The sequence below is a fragment of the Grampus griseus genome (assembly GCF_964374135.1).
Source record: "Grampus griseus genome assembly, chromosome: 5".
NCBI lineage: Eukaryota > Metazoa > Chordata > Mammalia > Artiodactyla > Delphinidae > Grampus > Grampus griseus.
This window is the reverse complement of record NC_138998.1, coordinates 71,740,445-71,757,801: the sequence shown is the minus strand read 5'-3', so window position 1 is coordinate 71,757,801 and position 17,357 is coordinate 71,740,445. Positions and strand designations below refer to the sequence as shown.

The 17,357-nt window shown below is 34.9% G+C and overlaps 1 protein-coding gene across 1 annotated transcript in view; it reads left to right on the top strand.

Annotated features, from left to right (window-relative positions):
- The window catches only part of PAK2 (p21 (RAC1) activated kinase 2), an 80,336-nt gene extending 63,445 nt beyond the window's left edge, over positions 1 to 16,891 (top strand). Inside the window, exons 8-15 of the mRNA XM_082654899.1 lie at positions 1,704 to 1,767; positions 3,672 to 3,720; positions 4,202 to 4,314; positions 5,628 to 5,745; positions 7,546 to 7,645; positions 9,982 to 10,178; positions 12,377 to 12,514; positions 12,969 to 16,891. Of these exons, the coding sequence (XP_082511025.1) occupies positions 1,704 to 1,767; positions 3,672 to 3,720; positions 4,202 to 4,314; positions 5,628 to 5,745; positions 7,546 to 7,645; positions 9,982 to 10,178; positions 12,377 to 12,514; positions 12,969 to 13,055 (866 nt within the window). The 3' untranslated portion in view covers positions 13,056 to 16,891. The remainder of the gene's footprint in view (positions 1 to 1,703; positions 1,768 to 3,671; positions 3,721 to 4,201; positions 4,315 to 5,627; positions 5,746 to 7,545; positions 7,646 to 9,981; positions 10,179 to 12,376; positions 12,515 to 12,968) is intronic.
- The last annotated feature ends 466 nt before the right edge of the window (positions 16,892 to 17,357 follow it).

The following is a 17,357-nucleotide window of genomic DNA, read 5'->3' as shown; positions in this document are numbered from 1 at the left end:
GAATTGGAACAACACTATGGAGAACAGTATAGAAGTTCCTTAAAAACCTGGAAGTAGAGCTACCACATGACACTACAGTCCCCCTCCTGGGCATATACCTGGAGAAAAACATGGTCCGAAAGGGTGCATTCACCCCAGTGTTCATTGGAACACTGTTTATGATAGCCAAGACATGGAAGCAACCTAAATGTCCATCGACAGAGGAATGGATAAAGAAGATGTGGTACGTACATACGATGGAATATTACTCAGCCATTAAAAAGAATGAAATAATGCCATTTGCAGCACCACGGATGGACCTAGAGATTGTTATATTGAGTGAAGTAAGTCAGAGAAAGAGAAATATCGTATGATATCCCTTATATGGGCAATCTAAAAAGAAATGATACAAATGAACTTATTTACAAAACAGAAACAGACTCACAGACTTAGAGAATGAACTTACGGTTACCAGGGGGGAAGAATGGGGGAAGGGATAGTTAGGGAGTTTGGAATTGTCATGTAGACACTGCTATATTTAAAATGGATAACCAGGGACTTCCCTGGTAGTACAGTGGTTTAGAATCCACCTGCCAATTCAGGGGACATGGATTCGATCACTTGTCCGGGAAGATCCCACATGCCACGGAGCAACTAAGCCCATGTGCCACAACTACTGAGCCTGCGTGCCACAACTACTGAAGCCTGCACTCCTAGAGCCCGTGCTCCACAACAAGAGAAGGCACAGCAATGAGAAGTCTGTGCACCGCAACAAAGAGTAGCCCCTGCTCACCGCAACTAGAGAAAGCTCTCGCGTAGCAACGAAGACCCAACACAACCAAAAATTAAAAAAAATTTTTTTAATTAAAAAAAAAAAAGTATAACCAACAAAGACCTACTGTATAGCACAGGGAACTCTGCCCAATGTTACGTGGCAGCCTGGATGGAAGGGGAGTTTGGGGGAGAGTGGATACATGTATATGTATGGCTGAGTCCCTTTGCTCTGCACCTGAAACTGTCACAACATTGTTAATCAGCTATACTCCAATGTAAAATTAAAAGTTAAATAAAGTAAAATAAAACCTGTTTCTTAGTTGTGACATAGTGAACTTTCCTAAAACACATGTATGATTAGTTCACATTAGAGTAATGTTTATAGTAATAAGTGATTTCCTAAATATATTGAAAGATATAAGATATATGAGAAGAGTCAGAAAAGCCATTTAGGGTTTTTCATTTGGGTATTTTATATATATATAAATATTTATATTTTTTCTCATAGTAAGTAGTTTTATAACTTATCATTAGTTTAGTACATTTCAGTGGAGTATGATAAGTAGGATGACCAACTTTTCCTTTCCCCGGGAATTTACCAGTTTTAAGACTGAACATGCCACATCCTAAAACCCCCTTAGTCTCAAGAAAACTAGTACTGTTGGTCATTCTAAAACGTGGTCATTTTGAGGAGGTGGGATAATCAAGACATTAGTTAGGAGGTCTAACCTAGTGGAAATAATGTGTCTTCTTGCTTCTGATACTTCTTTATTTTTGTTAATTGTTTCTTTAGTGTTTGAAACATACATTATTTTTGAAACTTAGTGTTATGTTTGAAAACTTCTAAAATCAGTGGAGGTTATTAAAAGAAATAATGTTATCAGAATTAGTTTACAATTTTTAAATGCTTGACTGAGTTTCCAACTTTTTGTTGTTTTTGTTTAAAATAGGAACTATTGTAAGCATAGGTGACCCTAAGAAAAAATACACAAGATATGAAAAAATTGGGCAAGGGTAAGTATTTGTGACTGTATTACCAGAATATTCATTATTTCCTGGGTGCCCAGCATGATATCTCTTTTGCCTGCTGACATTGAGCACTTCTGGTATTCTATGAGTAGTATCCTTGGATTTGTGTAAATAAGTAATGCGTTTATTTCTAGATGCTATTAAAATACTGTACTACTTAGCAGTGATTGTGCATTGTTTCTTCTTAAGTGTTATTTTGCGTTGGTGATAAGAAATTAGATGGGTGGGAAAATTGCCTGGCAAATATTTAAAAGACAGTAAGAAAATTTACTACAGGATTATAGTTTTAAAAACCTGCATTTTAATCACATCATTAAGTATGGATATTTAATTCTACTGATCTTCTGATTGTGTTCAATCATTTGTATTTTTAAAATTTATTTATTTATTTTGGCTGTGTTAGGTCTAAGTTTCTGTGTGTGGGCTTTCTCTAGTTGCGGTGAGCGGGGGCCACTCTTCATCGCGGTGTGCGGGCCTCTCACTGTCGCAGCCTCTCTTGTTGTGGAGCACAAGCTCCAGACACGCAGGCTCAGTAGTTGTGGCGCACGAGCTTAGTTGCTCCGCGGCATGTGGGATCTTCCCAGACCAGGGCTCGAACCCGTGTTCCCTGCATTGGCAGGCAGATTCTCAACCACTGCGCCACCAGGGAAGCCCCATTTGTATTTTTTTTAAAATTATTATCATTATTTTTTGGCTGTGCCACATGGCTCATGGGATCTTAGTTCCCTGAGCAGAGACTGAACCCAGGCCTCCTGCAGTGGAAACGTGGAGTCCTAACCACTGCACCTCCAGGGAATTCCCAATAATTTGTATTTTTAAACTATGCTAACTGAAATCTTTTTTTCTGTTGCTTGGGAGCAAATGAACATCTTGAATTTTTAATGTTATTAATCTCTGGAAAGTGTTCTGTCAGTTTAGAAAGTGAGCTTGAGTCTTTTTGAAAACTTCCTTATGAATTTCTTTTTAAAAACCAAATTCACTTGCGGCACTGGTTTTAATAACAAGAAATTGAAAATCATGTTAATATTCTTCTGCCTGAGAATGGATAAATTGTAAATAGTATACTGGATAATATATGTAATAATTACAAGTGAACAAGGATAACACCTATCCACATGGATGACCATCCCTAATCCAGTGTTGAATTAAAAAAGCAAATTATAGGAAAATACATAAAATGAAATCATTTATATGAAGTTAAAAAATTGGGGCTTCCCTGGTGGCGCAGTGGTTGAGAGTCCACTTGCCGATGCAGGGGACACGGGTTCGTGCCCTGGTCTGGGAACATCCCACATGCTGCGGAGTGGCTGAGCCTGCGCGTCTAGAGCCTGTGCTCCGCAACGGGAGAGGCCACAACAGTGAGAGGCCCGCGTGCCACCAAAAAAAAAAAAAAAAAAATCATGTGAAACATTTTCTATAGCGGTACACACCGTTATAGAAAGTATAGAGTATAAAGTATAGAGAAATACATGTAAATGATGCACATCAAATACAGAATAAATACCCAATATAGATTACTTTAGGGAGGCGGTAGGATGCCTTTGGAAAGGGCACATAAGAACCTTCAAATTTATTTGTAGTTCTTTGTTTCTTAAACAGGGCAGTGGATCCATGAGTATATGTGACTTTTTTCTTTCTTTTCTTTATCTTTTTTCTGTATTTTTGTAGATCTGAAATTTATGACAAATTTCTAACATAAGTTTTGGCCACAAGAATTGCCTCTTTTTCTTATTTTTTCCCCCTTTGTTTTTGCTTTTACTTCTTTTAAAGATGTTTAGTCTTAAACGTTCTTTAACCTCTTTTTAGTTGTTCTGAGTATAAAGTCTTTGGATGTTATAAATGAGAATGATTTTGAAACCTTAAATCTGGTTATGTCTTCTTTTCCCTAGGGCTTCTGGCACAGTTTTCACTGCTACTGATGTGGCATTGGGACAAGAGGTAGCTACTTTTTCATACTTCTGGGTGTTACCATTAGCTTTTAATATGGGAAGAAACTAGATCTGCCTGTGAATAATCAGTAAGGAATTTCTTGCATTTGATTATGTTGAAAGAATTACTCTAGGTAATTTTATAGCACTTTCCTTATTGAGGGGAAAAAAGAAGTAATTATGTGTTTGGTTTCATAAATAAATATTTTAAAAATTATTTTCCCAGCTTGGGATGAAAAGAGGATTAATTCCTGGCACTGGGCTGACCTTGCATTTAGATTTCAAGAGAAATCTAAAAATATTTAAGCTCTGTGTATTACAAAGAATTGTGCATAGGCAGTGTGGAAGTTAAAGTACTGCCTATGAGTAAATTATAATCTCATCGTATAGTATGTATGTAGTAAATTAGATTATTAACTGATCTGTGTTTGTAATTTTCTAAGAGTATTAGGAAACTTGTTCTGACTTTTTTTTTCCTGTTTCCATCATAGGTTGCTATTAAGCAGATTAATTTACAGAAACAGCCAAAGAAGGAATTGATCATTAATGAGATTCTGGTGATGAAAGAATTAAAGAATCCCAACATAGTTAACTTCTTAGACAGGTAAATATAAATATTTCTTAAACATTGGGAGAAAAATGTTGAAATTTTAAGTCTCATGGTTTTGGGGGCTAGCCAGTTTAGTTAGACTAAGGTTGAGTGTCAACACTGAAAAATAAACTTGAAGGAGGAGGAGAGGTAAAAATAGCATATTACAGTTTAGATGGTCCTTTTTCTACATAGCTGTCACTTGGCAAGTGAGAGAAGGCAGTTAAATGAAGGACATTGCTGCTGGTGCTCATATGAATTACAAATGATCAGAAGCAGAAACATTAAGGAAACGCTGGCTGTGATTCATGTCTTGACTGACAGAGGTGACCAGCCACACAGTTTTTAAACTTTCAAGTCAATTTTGATTTCAAATTTTGTCTTTCATGGGCAAATAGCATGTTTATCAAAACCTCACTTAATTTAGGAATTGATGTTAAATAGGAGAACAAAAAGTAGAAGAGAAAATTATGTATCTTACATTTTTTATTTTTTTAATTTTTAAATTTTTTTTATTTTTGGCCGCACCATGTGGCATATGGGATTTTAGTTCCCCAACCAGGGCTTGAACCCGAGCCCTAGGCAGTGAGAGCTCAGAGTCCTAACCAGTGGACCGCCAGGGAATTACCTTACATCTGTTTTTTTTTTAAAGCAGTTACATATATGTGAATGAAAGAAGAATTGTAGAAAAATAAATGAAAATTATAGTAGTGATTATATTGGAGATAGGGAATCATAGGTGATTTTTTTTTAATTTCCATATTTAAATTTGTTTTGAATGGGTTAAAAGAAAACACATTTTTAGACTTTAGGGCTAGCTCTGGGGCCATGTTCATAGAAAGAAACTTTCCAGGTACATTTCTCTGCTTTTTAAAATAGTATTTCAAGTCAGTAAAGCATGGTGGTTAAAATAAGTCATAAGCTTTGGAATCAGTTGTGCTTGGCTTCAGGTTTTGTTCTGGCACTTACTGGCTGTGTGACCTTGGATGAGTTACTTAGCCTTTCCAAGCCTCCATCTCTTCGTCTGTAAAAAAGGACAAATCATTCCTGCCATACAAGGTTATTTGAATTGGAATAATCTATGTACACACTCAAGTTAGAATTGCAGGCAAAATTTTAAAGTGATTTGGGAAAATCATAATGACCCTCAGGTATTTTTTTTTTGTGCTGTTCCATAGCAACTTTTCAGTTTTCTTCCCAGCTATCAAAGCTACCAGCTTTCTAGTTTTTTTAATTAGGATTCCTAACATTTGAATTCTTCAATATAGAGTGCCACGTGTTTAGAAAAAGTGAAAGTGTGAATGTATTTTGTATGTTCTTTTTTTTAGTTACCTGGTGGGAGACGAATTGTTTGTGGTAATGGAGTACCTCGCTGGGGGATCACTTACTGATGTTGTAACAGAGACCTGCATGGATGAAGCACAGATTGCTGCTGTATGCAGAGAGGTGAGTTTGCTCCCTTTTTGAAAAGTTACAGTAACAATGTGGTTAACAGGATGTGAAAAGAAGCAAATTTTTAGTTATTATCCAAGCAGGATACTTTGAAGGGTGAGAGGGAGTGCCATTAAAAATACACCGCTCAACAGTGGAAACAAGGACAAAGTGGTACACATCTTCACCCTAAGTATTAATTAATAAGTTTACTTGTGGCCTTATCGATCTCTTTAAAGGTGACCAATGAGATGATATTCATTAATGAATTTGAGACATACTGTTTGCTTAGGCTAGTAGAATTCTGCCACATTGCCTAGATCTAAGCCAAAAATGAGCCTTTCTTTCTTCCATGTAATCTTTTCCTACAGATGAGACTTAGGTTAATGATTTGATTATTGTCATTAAAATTGCAACAGTACTTTCTTCGAGTACCCTAGGAATCATTGTCACAAAGGACAAAATTGTAAAAGTTCTTACGACTATTATGTTTCCTGTGATATGGCTTTCAGCATTTTTACAGTGAATTATAGGTAAATTATAAACTTTGTTCATGTAAGAACAGTATATGTGATGTTTTTCCTTTTTCAGCTTTTATTAGGTGTTTTTTAAAAACTATTCTTTGAAACTTTTAATTCTAATGTAATTATGCTTCACCTAAGGGGAGCCCTCTTGACTCTTTCAGGAGGGAAACAATAATATATTCCTTAACAAAGAATGTTTGATCACTTAAAAGCTGATAAAAACTTAAGGATTTATCTATTTATACTTAACTTGTTTTTCTAATAATTTTTTTCATAATCAATATAAAATTATTTTAGTAGTTCCTCTAATTGTGATAACATTTGTTTCTATTTGTTTACACAAGTATTTTTCTGGGGATTTGTTCTTTCCAGGAATCTGCTTAAATGCTTGGTAAATGTATTGCAGTAATACACAGTTAATCTGGTTTTTTTCTTTGAATAGTAGATTATTTTGAGTGAGATTTTTGTTATTAATGATGTACAGACTTTATTTGTTGTTCTACTTTAGTGGGGGTAAGAAATAAAAACAACTTTTTCCAAGTTACAATTTATACTCAGTTTACATTAAAAAAACATAGCAAGCAGATTTTTTAAATTGAATTTCATTCTTGTTTTTAAGGAAGTAAGAGTAGTTCTTCTGCTCTTTTGACTCAGTGCTTTCTGAAATATGGCATAAGACGGAAGTGGTGTCCAGGATCATCACTGGTGTCTAGGGTGTGGGTATAGCTTTATGTAAAACCTACCATAGAAGAAATGAAGAAAACATTTTACATAGCATTGAACAGCTGGAGAGAACCAGACCCGCAGTGGCTTACATTGATTAGACTTTGGCATATTTCAGGTTCAAATGGAAGTGATAAGTTTATCCTTTACTGTTGAAATGATTTCTAAAAAGCCTTGTTCATATTTACCAAGTGCTGCATACCTTTAGGCATTTAAACCTGAGCAGGCCTAGAAATCATGTAGACCCACCCACCATTTCATAAATGACAACATTGAAGACTAAGTGATATTCTATGGTATTAAATAATCTGTGGCAGAAATAGGCCTAGATAAGACATTATATAATAATTGTCTCTGGATAAGAGCAGAGAGTGGGAAGAGGGGGATCTAATTATTTTAGGTGTCTTATTTTCACAACTGCATGTGACAGGATTTTTTTCTTCATAATATTATTAGAGTATCTTCTGCTGGTTACTAGAGGTGGTGCTCAGGTCATAAATGGTGTATGTGAACTTCCCTTAGACTTTTCAGGGACTGTTTCATTGATAGGTGTTTTTCTCCTGTTCAGTGTTTACAGGCATTGGAGTTTTTACATGCTAATCAAGTGATCCACAGAGACATCAAAAGTGACAATGTGCTTTTGGGCATGGAAGGATCTGTTAAACTTAGTGAGTAACAAGTGAATAAATAACATTTATATGTTACTTATAATTTTCTGCCTTTTGTTTAAGTAAAAACCCTCTTCTGCTATTAACATTTTTATGACAATACATGCAGTGGGGGAGAATAGTAGTAAAAAGATATGGACTGTCAGCTGGACAGCTTGAGTTTAAATAGCGGATCTGCTACTACTTGCTGAATAATTTTGGGTGAGTTACGTAATCTCTTTTTGTGTCCATTTTCTCATTTGTATGATAAGGAAAATAACAGTACCTATCTCAGAGAATTCTTCTGAGTAGTAAAAATGTAAAGCATTGAGGAACAGTGTCTGGGACTATTATAATGTTGGTGCTGTCTTCCAAACATAAACTTGGATTTATCTCTGCTACCTGTTGGGGTAGGTTTTTGTCATTATGCTGTTCATCTTTCTCTGGATTTGGTAGATGGTGGCCTAATTGGGGGAGGACTGTATGACCGTTATGTCAGAGATGACAAGGTCTGAAAAAAACCATGTGTAAACCTCTTTCCCTAATTAACTTCTGTATCAGACATGGTAGAGTCATGGAAAAAAAACCCAAAAACTCCTTTCCTCTGCTGGCTATAATCTCAGTTCCAACCATGTCCTCTGGAGGATTCAAGAAGACCTTCTACTGAGGTTTCTCCAACTATGCAAAATTCAAGGCATTTCTTAGATCAGGAGACCAAAAACTTTTTCTTCTGTTTGCCTAAAGAGTTTGGCTCGTTTTTCAACATCTCTTTTTTTAAGATAGATACTCCAAAGGTTATTCAACCACAAGAGAAGGGGACCCAGGTTCTGTCAGATAGTCAGAATATATAGTTAATAATTGTAATTTTAGTGGGAAAACTAGAAATTGACATTCTCATACACTTTTGGTGGATACACAGGTAACTAAATTTGACTTTTTTGGTTAATATGTTACCATGGCTCTACCATTTACTAGATGAATGATCTTGGATAAGTTATCTAAAAATATGTATGCCTCAGTTTCTCCATTTGTAAAATGGAAATCATAACAGTAGTAAATATGCCTGTCTCATAAAATTATCATGAGGTATGTTAATTCTTATGAGGTATTATACTTGGAACAGTTATAAGCACTCATTTTAGCTGTAAATGTTATGATTTGACCTAACAATTGCTCTTTTAGGATTCTCTCCTATAGAATTACTGAACATACGCACAGCAATAAGTACAAAAATGTTCTCTGCAACCTTGTAAAGAAAGTCCAACAATATCTTAAATGTCTCGTAGTACAGAAATGGTTAAATACATTATGGTATTTTTATGTTCCGTGAAGTTGTGTAGTTATAATAGTGAGGTGGGTTAATGTACTAATATGGAAAGATATCTAAAAAATTAGGTTTTAAAAAGCAGTTTACAAAATATCCTAACTAGGTAAAATAAATCAGTCAGTTCACGGGTATTATTTGTACATTTGGAAATGCATAACGAAGAGTCTAAAGCTTACAAACCTAAATGTTAACAGTGTTTACATATGGAGTAGAATGGGTTTAACAGTAGAAGGAAGGAAAAAATTCTGGATTCTCATCTTGACTTTTCCACTAAATTAATACTGGGTACTAAATTAGGCATTTTGCTCTTCAGTTATAAAATGAGGTGCTTGGAATAGAGTAATGCTGGTGAAGACCTTGTAGGTACAGTTGCAGTTAAACATGTTCTTTTCCTAGGCTCTCTGCTGAGTCGGATGCTTATTATTATTAATTCTAGCTTCTGTTTATTTTCTTCAAAAGTAATTTCCACTTCCTGACCTTTGCCTGATTCACAGCGGACATAGTTTTGGTGTCCAGCTTTGGTGACTTTTTCTTTTAGACCTTTTTCAACTTTATTAAAATTTTTAGGATAGAATTATTTAGAATAAAAGGCTTCCTGATAGGGCTTCCCTGGTGGCGCAGTGGTTGAGAGTCCGCCCGCCGATGCAGGGGACACGGGTTCGTGCCCCGGTCCGGGAGGATCCCACATGCCGCGGAGCGGCTAGGCCCGTGAGCCATGGCGGCTGAGCCTGCACGTCCGGAGCCTGTGCTCCGCAACGGGAGAGGCCACAACAGTGAGAGGCCCACGTACCGCCAAAAAAAAAAAAGGCTTCCTGATAATTTACCCTCTACTTGTGGGAAGTAAAAGTTAAAAAGTGAGAGTATATAACATCATCAAAATATTTGTAAGCCCATTCTGGTTTTCTTTATTAATACTTTCTTAAAAATTAAGAGGCTGAATACTCAAATGTAGTTAGTTAAATCATATTAAGTAAACTCTTAAACAACCCACGGACACCATTAACTCAAGGTGTTTTGTTTTGTTTTATAGCTGACTTTGGTTTCTGTGCCCAGATCACCCCTGAGCAGAGCAAGCGAAGTACTATGGTTGGAACGCCATACTGGATGGCACCAGAGGTGGTTACACGGAAAGCTTATGGCCCTAAGGTTGACATCTGGTCTCTGGGTATTATGGCTATTGAGATGGTAGAAGGAGAGCCTCCATATCTCAATGAAAATCCTTTGAGGGTAAGACCAATTAAGCATCAGCCTTATTTTAAGAAAAATAATTTTCTTTAAATCATTTATTTAGACCTTGCTTTTGCCAGGCACTGGCCAAGAATTTAGGATACGAAGTTGATAAAACCTAGTCTCTGCCCTCACTCTACGTCTAAAAATGATTTGCTTCTGGCTTATTGAGTTGAATGTGTTAGGTAAAGAGTTTGTAAATTTTTGGTAAGCTGTGTGGTTTCTAAATTTGCACATAAGTAAGAATTTGGTCACTTTTCTGCAGAATTAAGGGGCTCTAGATATATCCTTCAGGTTGTTGACTTTGAACCTTGGCCTCTGTACCCCCAGGTACAAAGAGGAAAGCAGGATCACATTTATGAGAAGCCTGTGTAGATGGCAATGTTAAAGCCCATATTCAAACAAAAGAGTGAGGGTTCTGAGAAACAGATGAAGTCAGTAGATTTTAAACAGTTATGTACATATTCCAGCAGCTGAGGTGGAGAGTTCCATCTTTCTTTCTTTCTCTTTTATCTTTTACTTCTTTTAAATTATCATGTATGACTCAATATCAGTAGTTAATAAGGAAATGCAAATCAAAGCCTCAACAAGATCACTTCACCCTTACTAGAATGACTGTAATCAAAAAGGCAGACAATGATAAGTGTTGGTGAGAATGTGAAGAAATTGGAACCCTCATACACTGCTAGTGGAAATGTAAAATGGTACAGCACTTTGGAAAACAGTTTGACAGTTCCTGTAAAAATTAACTTTGAGTTACCATGTGACTTGGCAGTTCCACTGCTAGGTAAATAACAAAGAGAATTAAAAGCATTCATCCACCCAAGAACTTGTACACAAATGTTCATGGCAGCATTATTCATAATAACCAATAGGTGGAACACAGGGAATTTTTAGGGCAGTGAAAGTATTCTGTGTGATACTATAATGGTAGTTGCATGACAATGTACGTGTGTCAAAACCCATAGAACTGTGCAATACAAAGAGTGAACCCCAGTGTAAACTACAGACTTCTGTTTAGTGAAAGTGTGTCAGTATTGGTTCATCACTTGTAACAAAGTGTACTGTACTAATGTACGATTTTAATAATGGGGGAATTCTGTGTGTGTGTGTGTGTGTGTGTGTGTGTGTGTGTATGTGTGTAGGGGTGGTATATGGGAGCTGTGTACTATCTGCTCAATTTTCTGTACATCTAAAACTTCTTTTAAAAAGTCTATTGAGCGTTTTTTTTTTTTTAATTCCATTTCTAGGAATTCAAAGAAAATAGTCAGAGAATTACATAAAGAATACAAGGATTTTCCAAAGGGGATTGACTAAATTATGAAGCACCCATATAATAAGACACTATTCAATTCAGCCATTAAAATAATTTTGTAGATCTAATCTGTTATTATTGATAGTGATGATGAGGGTGGGATATAGCTAGTTTTGTTTCTTTTTTTTTTTTTAAGACTTTGTTTTTTTAGAGCAGTTTCATGTTCACAGCAATATTGAGAGAAAAGTACAGAGATTTCCCATATGCCCTCTCCCCCTACACATGCATAACCTCCCCCATTATCACCATCCCTCACAGAGGGTACATTTCTTACCATCATTGAACCTACACTGACACATCAGTATCATCCAGAGTCTATAGTTTACATTAGGGTTCACTCTTGATGTCATATGTCGTGGGTTTGGACAAATGTATACTGAATAACATGTCCATTATAAAAGTATCTTAAAGAGTATCTTCATTGCCTTAAAAATCCTATGTGTTCCACCTGTTCATCTATAGCTATATAGATATAGCTAATTTAAAATTTCTTAAAGCAGTTTCAACAAATCCCATTGTTTTGAAATGTGGTATGACTTGGAAAAAAAATCTTAAGAAAGATAAATGGGATACTATATGTGGATGGTGGGATTGTGGTCATTTTTCTTTATACCATTTTATTATAGTGGTAGTTTTATTTATCAGTATGTATTTATAATCCAAAAAAAGAAAAAGGTGAAGATAATTTTGAAAAAGAAGTCAGGGAAATGTAACATCTAAAAATAAAGTGAAAAATACCTAATCGAAATGGGTAGAAATAATAACCACACTTTAGTGTGTATGACAATTGTCTTTAAATACGTAAGAGATCCATAAAGTTTAAAGTACTCTCTAACTTTGTTGAGCTATCTTAAGTATGTCAGAGTTGTTCTTCTATTCTTAGGCCTTGTACCTGATAGCGACTAATGGAACTCCAGAACTTCAAAACCCAGAGAAACTTTCCCCCATATTTCGGGATTTCTTAAATCGATGTTTGGAGATGGATGTGGAGAAAAGGGGTTCAGCCAGAGAACTGTTACAGGTGAATTTGGAAATAATTCTATTTTGGGAAAAAGTTGACTTTTTTGAGTAACTGGCAGAAAGTTTACATAGAGTTCATAATTACATTTCACTATTCATTTATTACCAGCAGCATGGCAGCTGCTGCAGTTCAGGATTTTATCTGCTGAGAATAAAATACCCATAATACTGGGATAAATGTATAAGTTTTTCATATTACCAGTTCTCACACCAGTTCATTGCAGGCATGGGTATCTGGGTCATTTAACTGAGATTTTATAATATGAGAAAAACTAAAAAGACTACACTTCCAACCATAAAAGTGATGTAGTGATTATGTTGATTTTATAGAAGTACTGAAATATGTGTTTGTTAAATAAATTATGATCCATAAAGTAGTCTTAGGGGCTTAATTGAAATATTTGGCTTCTAAACTGGTGACATTTACATTTATTTTCCCCCACTCTTTCTGACAGCATCCCTTCCTGAAACTGGCCAAACCATTATCCAGCTTGACACCACTGATCATGGCAGCTAAAGAAGCAATGAAGAGTAACCGTTAACATCATTGCCGTGGCCTCATATTCTTTTCTCCATTTTCTAAAAGAAGTCTTTTAATATATGAAAATTATTATTCTTTTGGGGTTTAAAGAAATGGTCTACATAACAAGGAGGAAAAAAACAAGCTACTATTTCCTGAAGACAACCAAGAAAAAATTGCAGAACTGAATGACAACTTTCTTATTGAATCCCTTCTTTAGGGTCCAAAAGGAATTGTGGACTGAATCACTAACCTTACATCTTTCAGCAGAAAGCCCATCAGGGCCATATATCATGCTTGAGATTTGCATTTTATTTTGCTGACTTCATTATAATAGATCCCATTCATTGTCCCTTTTGAGGTATTTTCAGTACTTGAATGGCAGATTTGGGTTTTTCAGAGTATGTGTTTTATCTGCTAGTCTTCTTTTCTCTCCATAACTTTCTTTTCCTTGACTTGCTCCTTTTGAGTTGCTTTGAGAAATGTTTCTTATGCCTAAATTGGAGGCAAGTGTGATAGAAATTATGTAGCTCCTTATATTGGCAAAGGAGTTCAATATCGTTTAACTTTGTATAGAAGTTAGAACCAGCTATTGTTACATGTAATATTTCAGTTCAGAGTTTGAACTGAAGGAAGGGAAGAAAAGAATGTGATTTTTACCTTTTTAAACAAATGTGAAAGAATCAGTTTTAAAAGTTTCATAATAGTGAGTTGTTTGGCATTTGTTAACATGTATAGAGAGAAGACTAATAATCTATATTTATAACTAAATCATTGAAACAGAAAAAGAATCCCATTGACTCTACTTTCTTACACTTTGTTTTTCTTTCTATGTCCTCTTCAGATTTGGCTTCAGGACTTTGGTTTGTGCCGCTAGTTTCCCCGTCCCTCTTTTTTTCCCTTCATTTTGGAAATAAGTTTCTGTATATGTTGTAATTTTAGCTAGTTTGTTTTTTAATTAACCCTTTCTCACCCTACTCCTCCCCCCCTTCCCATGGTAAATAATATAATAACCATTGAATTTTCAGAATTTAAAAGTTAACCTTTTTTTTTCCATTTAAAGGTAAAAAATATTTGGAGCTAGCAGAGACAAAGTGAGAGGCTTGAACCTTGGTGAGCTCTAAAATAGATAAGATTATATTCATGAAAGAGAAATGTCAGTTACTTAGAGATGCAGCTTCTGACCAGTAAACTGTAGAGATTTGTTATAAACATTGTTCCCAGCCCATTACCAACATTTTTACTGTCTGTGAGAACTTAAGTGACAAAGTACTTCTTGGTAAATTCATGGGTCATTTGAGATGTTGAATTACTTTAGATTTTTTTCAAATAAGTAAATAATATTCATGTAAAAAACTGGAGAAAGAAAGAGTAATGAAATGTGCTTGTTGATAGCAATACATTTTTTATTTTAAAGATTTAAAAAAGGTCTGTGACCTGTAACATTAATTATTAGAGTGCCCTCTCTTCTCCCTTCCCCTCCTCCCTTCATCTTCTCTCATCATTTTAATTGTTTGGCTTTTGGAGGCAGTATTGTCCCTTCTGACATGCCAAGAGCCACATGAAAGAGAAAAATACGTGCTTTGGTTCTGGCTTTTTGTTCCCACCATTCGCTCCTAATTGACTTCACACCTACTTGCCATCCTGCAATAGTACAAATCATGAATAAAAATAATTTTGATGTTTTGGAGTACATTAGGAGAACTTAATATGAGTTTTATTTCCTATCATTCCCATCATATCTCTGTTAAGATACAGGTATAAGGATAGAAATGGCTGGTGGGGTTTTTTTTTTTTAATTGGTAATACAGGAAGGTTTTCACAAAAATAAGTAAGATAATTAGTGAAACTTGTATCTAGAGCACTTAATAGTCTCTGTTTTCAATTTGATTCTTGATTTCCTTTTTCTCTGGATTATATTGGCCTTCTACAGCTATTACTAAATTACTTTACAGAAATAAGCTGGTTTATTTCTGGTGGAAAGCTACAGCGTCTGTTGAGTTCCAGATTTGAACATTCTTTGTAAATAGTTGTCTGGATGGATTATGATAAAGAAGATGCTACCAATGAAATAGAAAACCAACTAGATGGTGTAAGACTGTGATCCTCATGACCACTCTAGAAGGCACTTCCATGCGTAAGTCATAAAGGCCATATTCACTGAATGCAGTGCCAATGCCCCATTTTCATGCCTGTGACTCAACAAAGGTCTTTTCAGTTTATAGAAGCAGTTTGGGGTTTGTATTTACAACTTCCTTGATGGTTACCTGCATGTCCATTGCTGGCAACGGACTTTGTCATTAAAACCTGACTCCTAGGTTAAGGGAGCTACGCTGTGGTTTATTCTTTACTTACTTGGATAAACTAACTTGTAATAGAAATGTACTTTGGTTAATTCTGAAATGTGTCAATTTTTGAATAATCTTAATCTTAAAAGCAATACAGAATTGTGATTTATTAATTTTAAATTAAAATGTTCACATGTTGCAAGAAAAATTATATCTGAATCAAGATTCATGGTTTTTTTTTAATAACTGCCTTTTGTATTTACCTTTTTGTCATTACTTTAGAATGAAAATTCCCATTTAAATCTAAAAATTACCTTAGTAGTCCTCTTTTGTTATTAAGACAATATTACTGTAGTATTTATTATATTTCAGACTCTGGCAGTCTAAAAGTTTCCTTCTCCTCTTGTTCCTTTTGCTGCTTTGAAAGGGACAGTTAAAACTGAGAAACCATGAAAATATTGAATATTTCATCCTACATAGAATAGTAAACAAGTAGAGTGATTGTGCTAGCATAAGAAACTAAGGCTAACACAACTCTGTTTTCATGTGTTGAGTGCCTGGCACACAGTACAAATTCTCTTCTCCTCAACATATAAATATTAAGCTGCTTAAAGTGTATCTAGTTACCACCAGTCCTAAATGACCTGTGCCTTTAATAAGCAATTTAAAACTACCTATGAGGATTTCTTTGTAGGGCTCACATAAATACATGTTTGTTTATATATACTGTATTCTAGCCAGAATAATTTTAGATCTGATCAGGCAGTAGCTATAGTTAGAAAAAAAAAAAATGGGTGCTTAAATTTGCATCAGTTTTTTAATCTAAAAGTTTTAAAATATACTGAGATCCATATCCAGTGAAATGTCAAAAAATCATTATGGAATATAGCTAAAATCCAGATTAAGATTCTTTCGGGGTTTTTTTTAGTGAAATTATAGTAATATAAAAAGCAGATTGTCTTCCTTGTCTCAACTGCTCCCACAATAAACAGCTAAAATCAGTTTTTCTACAGTGTGTGTATATGAGTATGTGTAAGAAGGGGAAAAAATACACACACACACACACACACACACACACACACACACAGATTTTATTTCTCACTAACACATTTATTGACCACTTTGACAAAGACACTGTGGTAGATATTGTGGGAATTACAAAGGAGAACCAAGCACTGGCCTGGCCTTGAGAGAACTGAAGTCTTTCTCATTCACCATTCTAGAATGTTGCCAAATGAGAGAGAAAGAAATGTATGATAATTCTGTCAAACATCTTTGGTAGGAATGTCTTGTGTGTTTTTTGTTTGTTTGTTTTGGGTTTTTTTTGTTTTTGTTAGATAGAAATGGAACTAAGTGAAAGTAACTTGTCTTTTCTGTTTTGTCTTCAAATTTTATATTGACTTTTATTTTTAATTTAATCCCATTCAATTATTTAATTGTTACATTGACATTAACTGCTGTATTTGATGACCTTGTTCAATAATTTTGTTCTTTCAGGGCTAGAAATAAACTTTTTTAAATGTTCATTTTCCCTTTTCCTAAACTTTAATTCTTTCTTTAGATCAGAATAGCTTAAAAGAATAAGTGTAATAGGTTTTCAAAGAATGTTCTAGTATTTTTAAGGATGAATATTTTTTAAACATGTCATGGCACCATGAATCTATTACAGAGCTCCAAATTAGAAAGGTTTTCAAAAATTAATGAGTAATAAGCGTGAGCCTTCGCTCTTCTAAATCAGTTTCAGAATAAATTTGTTCAAAATGTTCTGGCTATCAGACCCAGGGAAACACTTCTGATCTGTTGAAATACCTTCAATAATTTGGCCTGAAATTCTAATGCTTACCTAGGTGAAGTAATAAGAATCTTACTAGAATTTTTTGTGTTAAATGCACCAAGAAATCTTTAAAAGTGCCATACATTAAGGCTTCACTTCATTATACGCATTTAATTTGAATGTTGGATATGCTGACATGGAGAACGGGTGCATTATAGAGAGTTCACTATGAAAAAACAAAATTATACATTTTTTAGCCTGG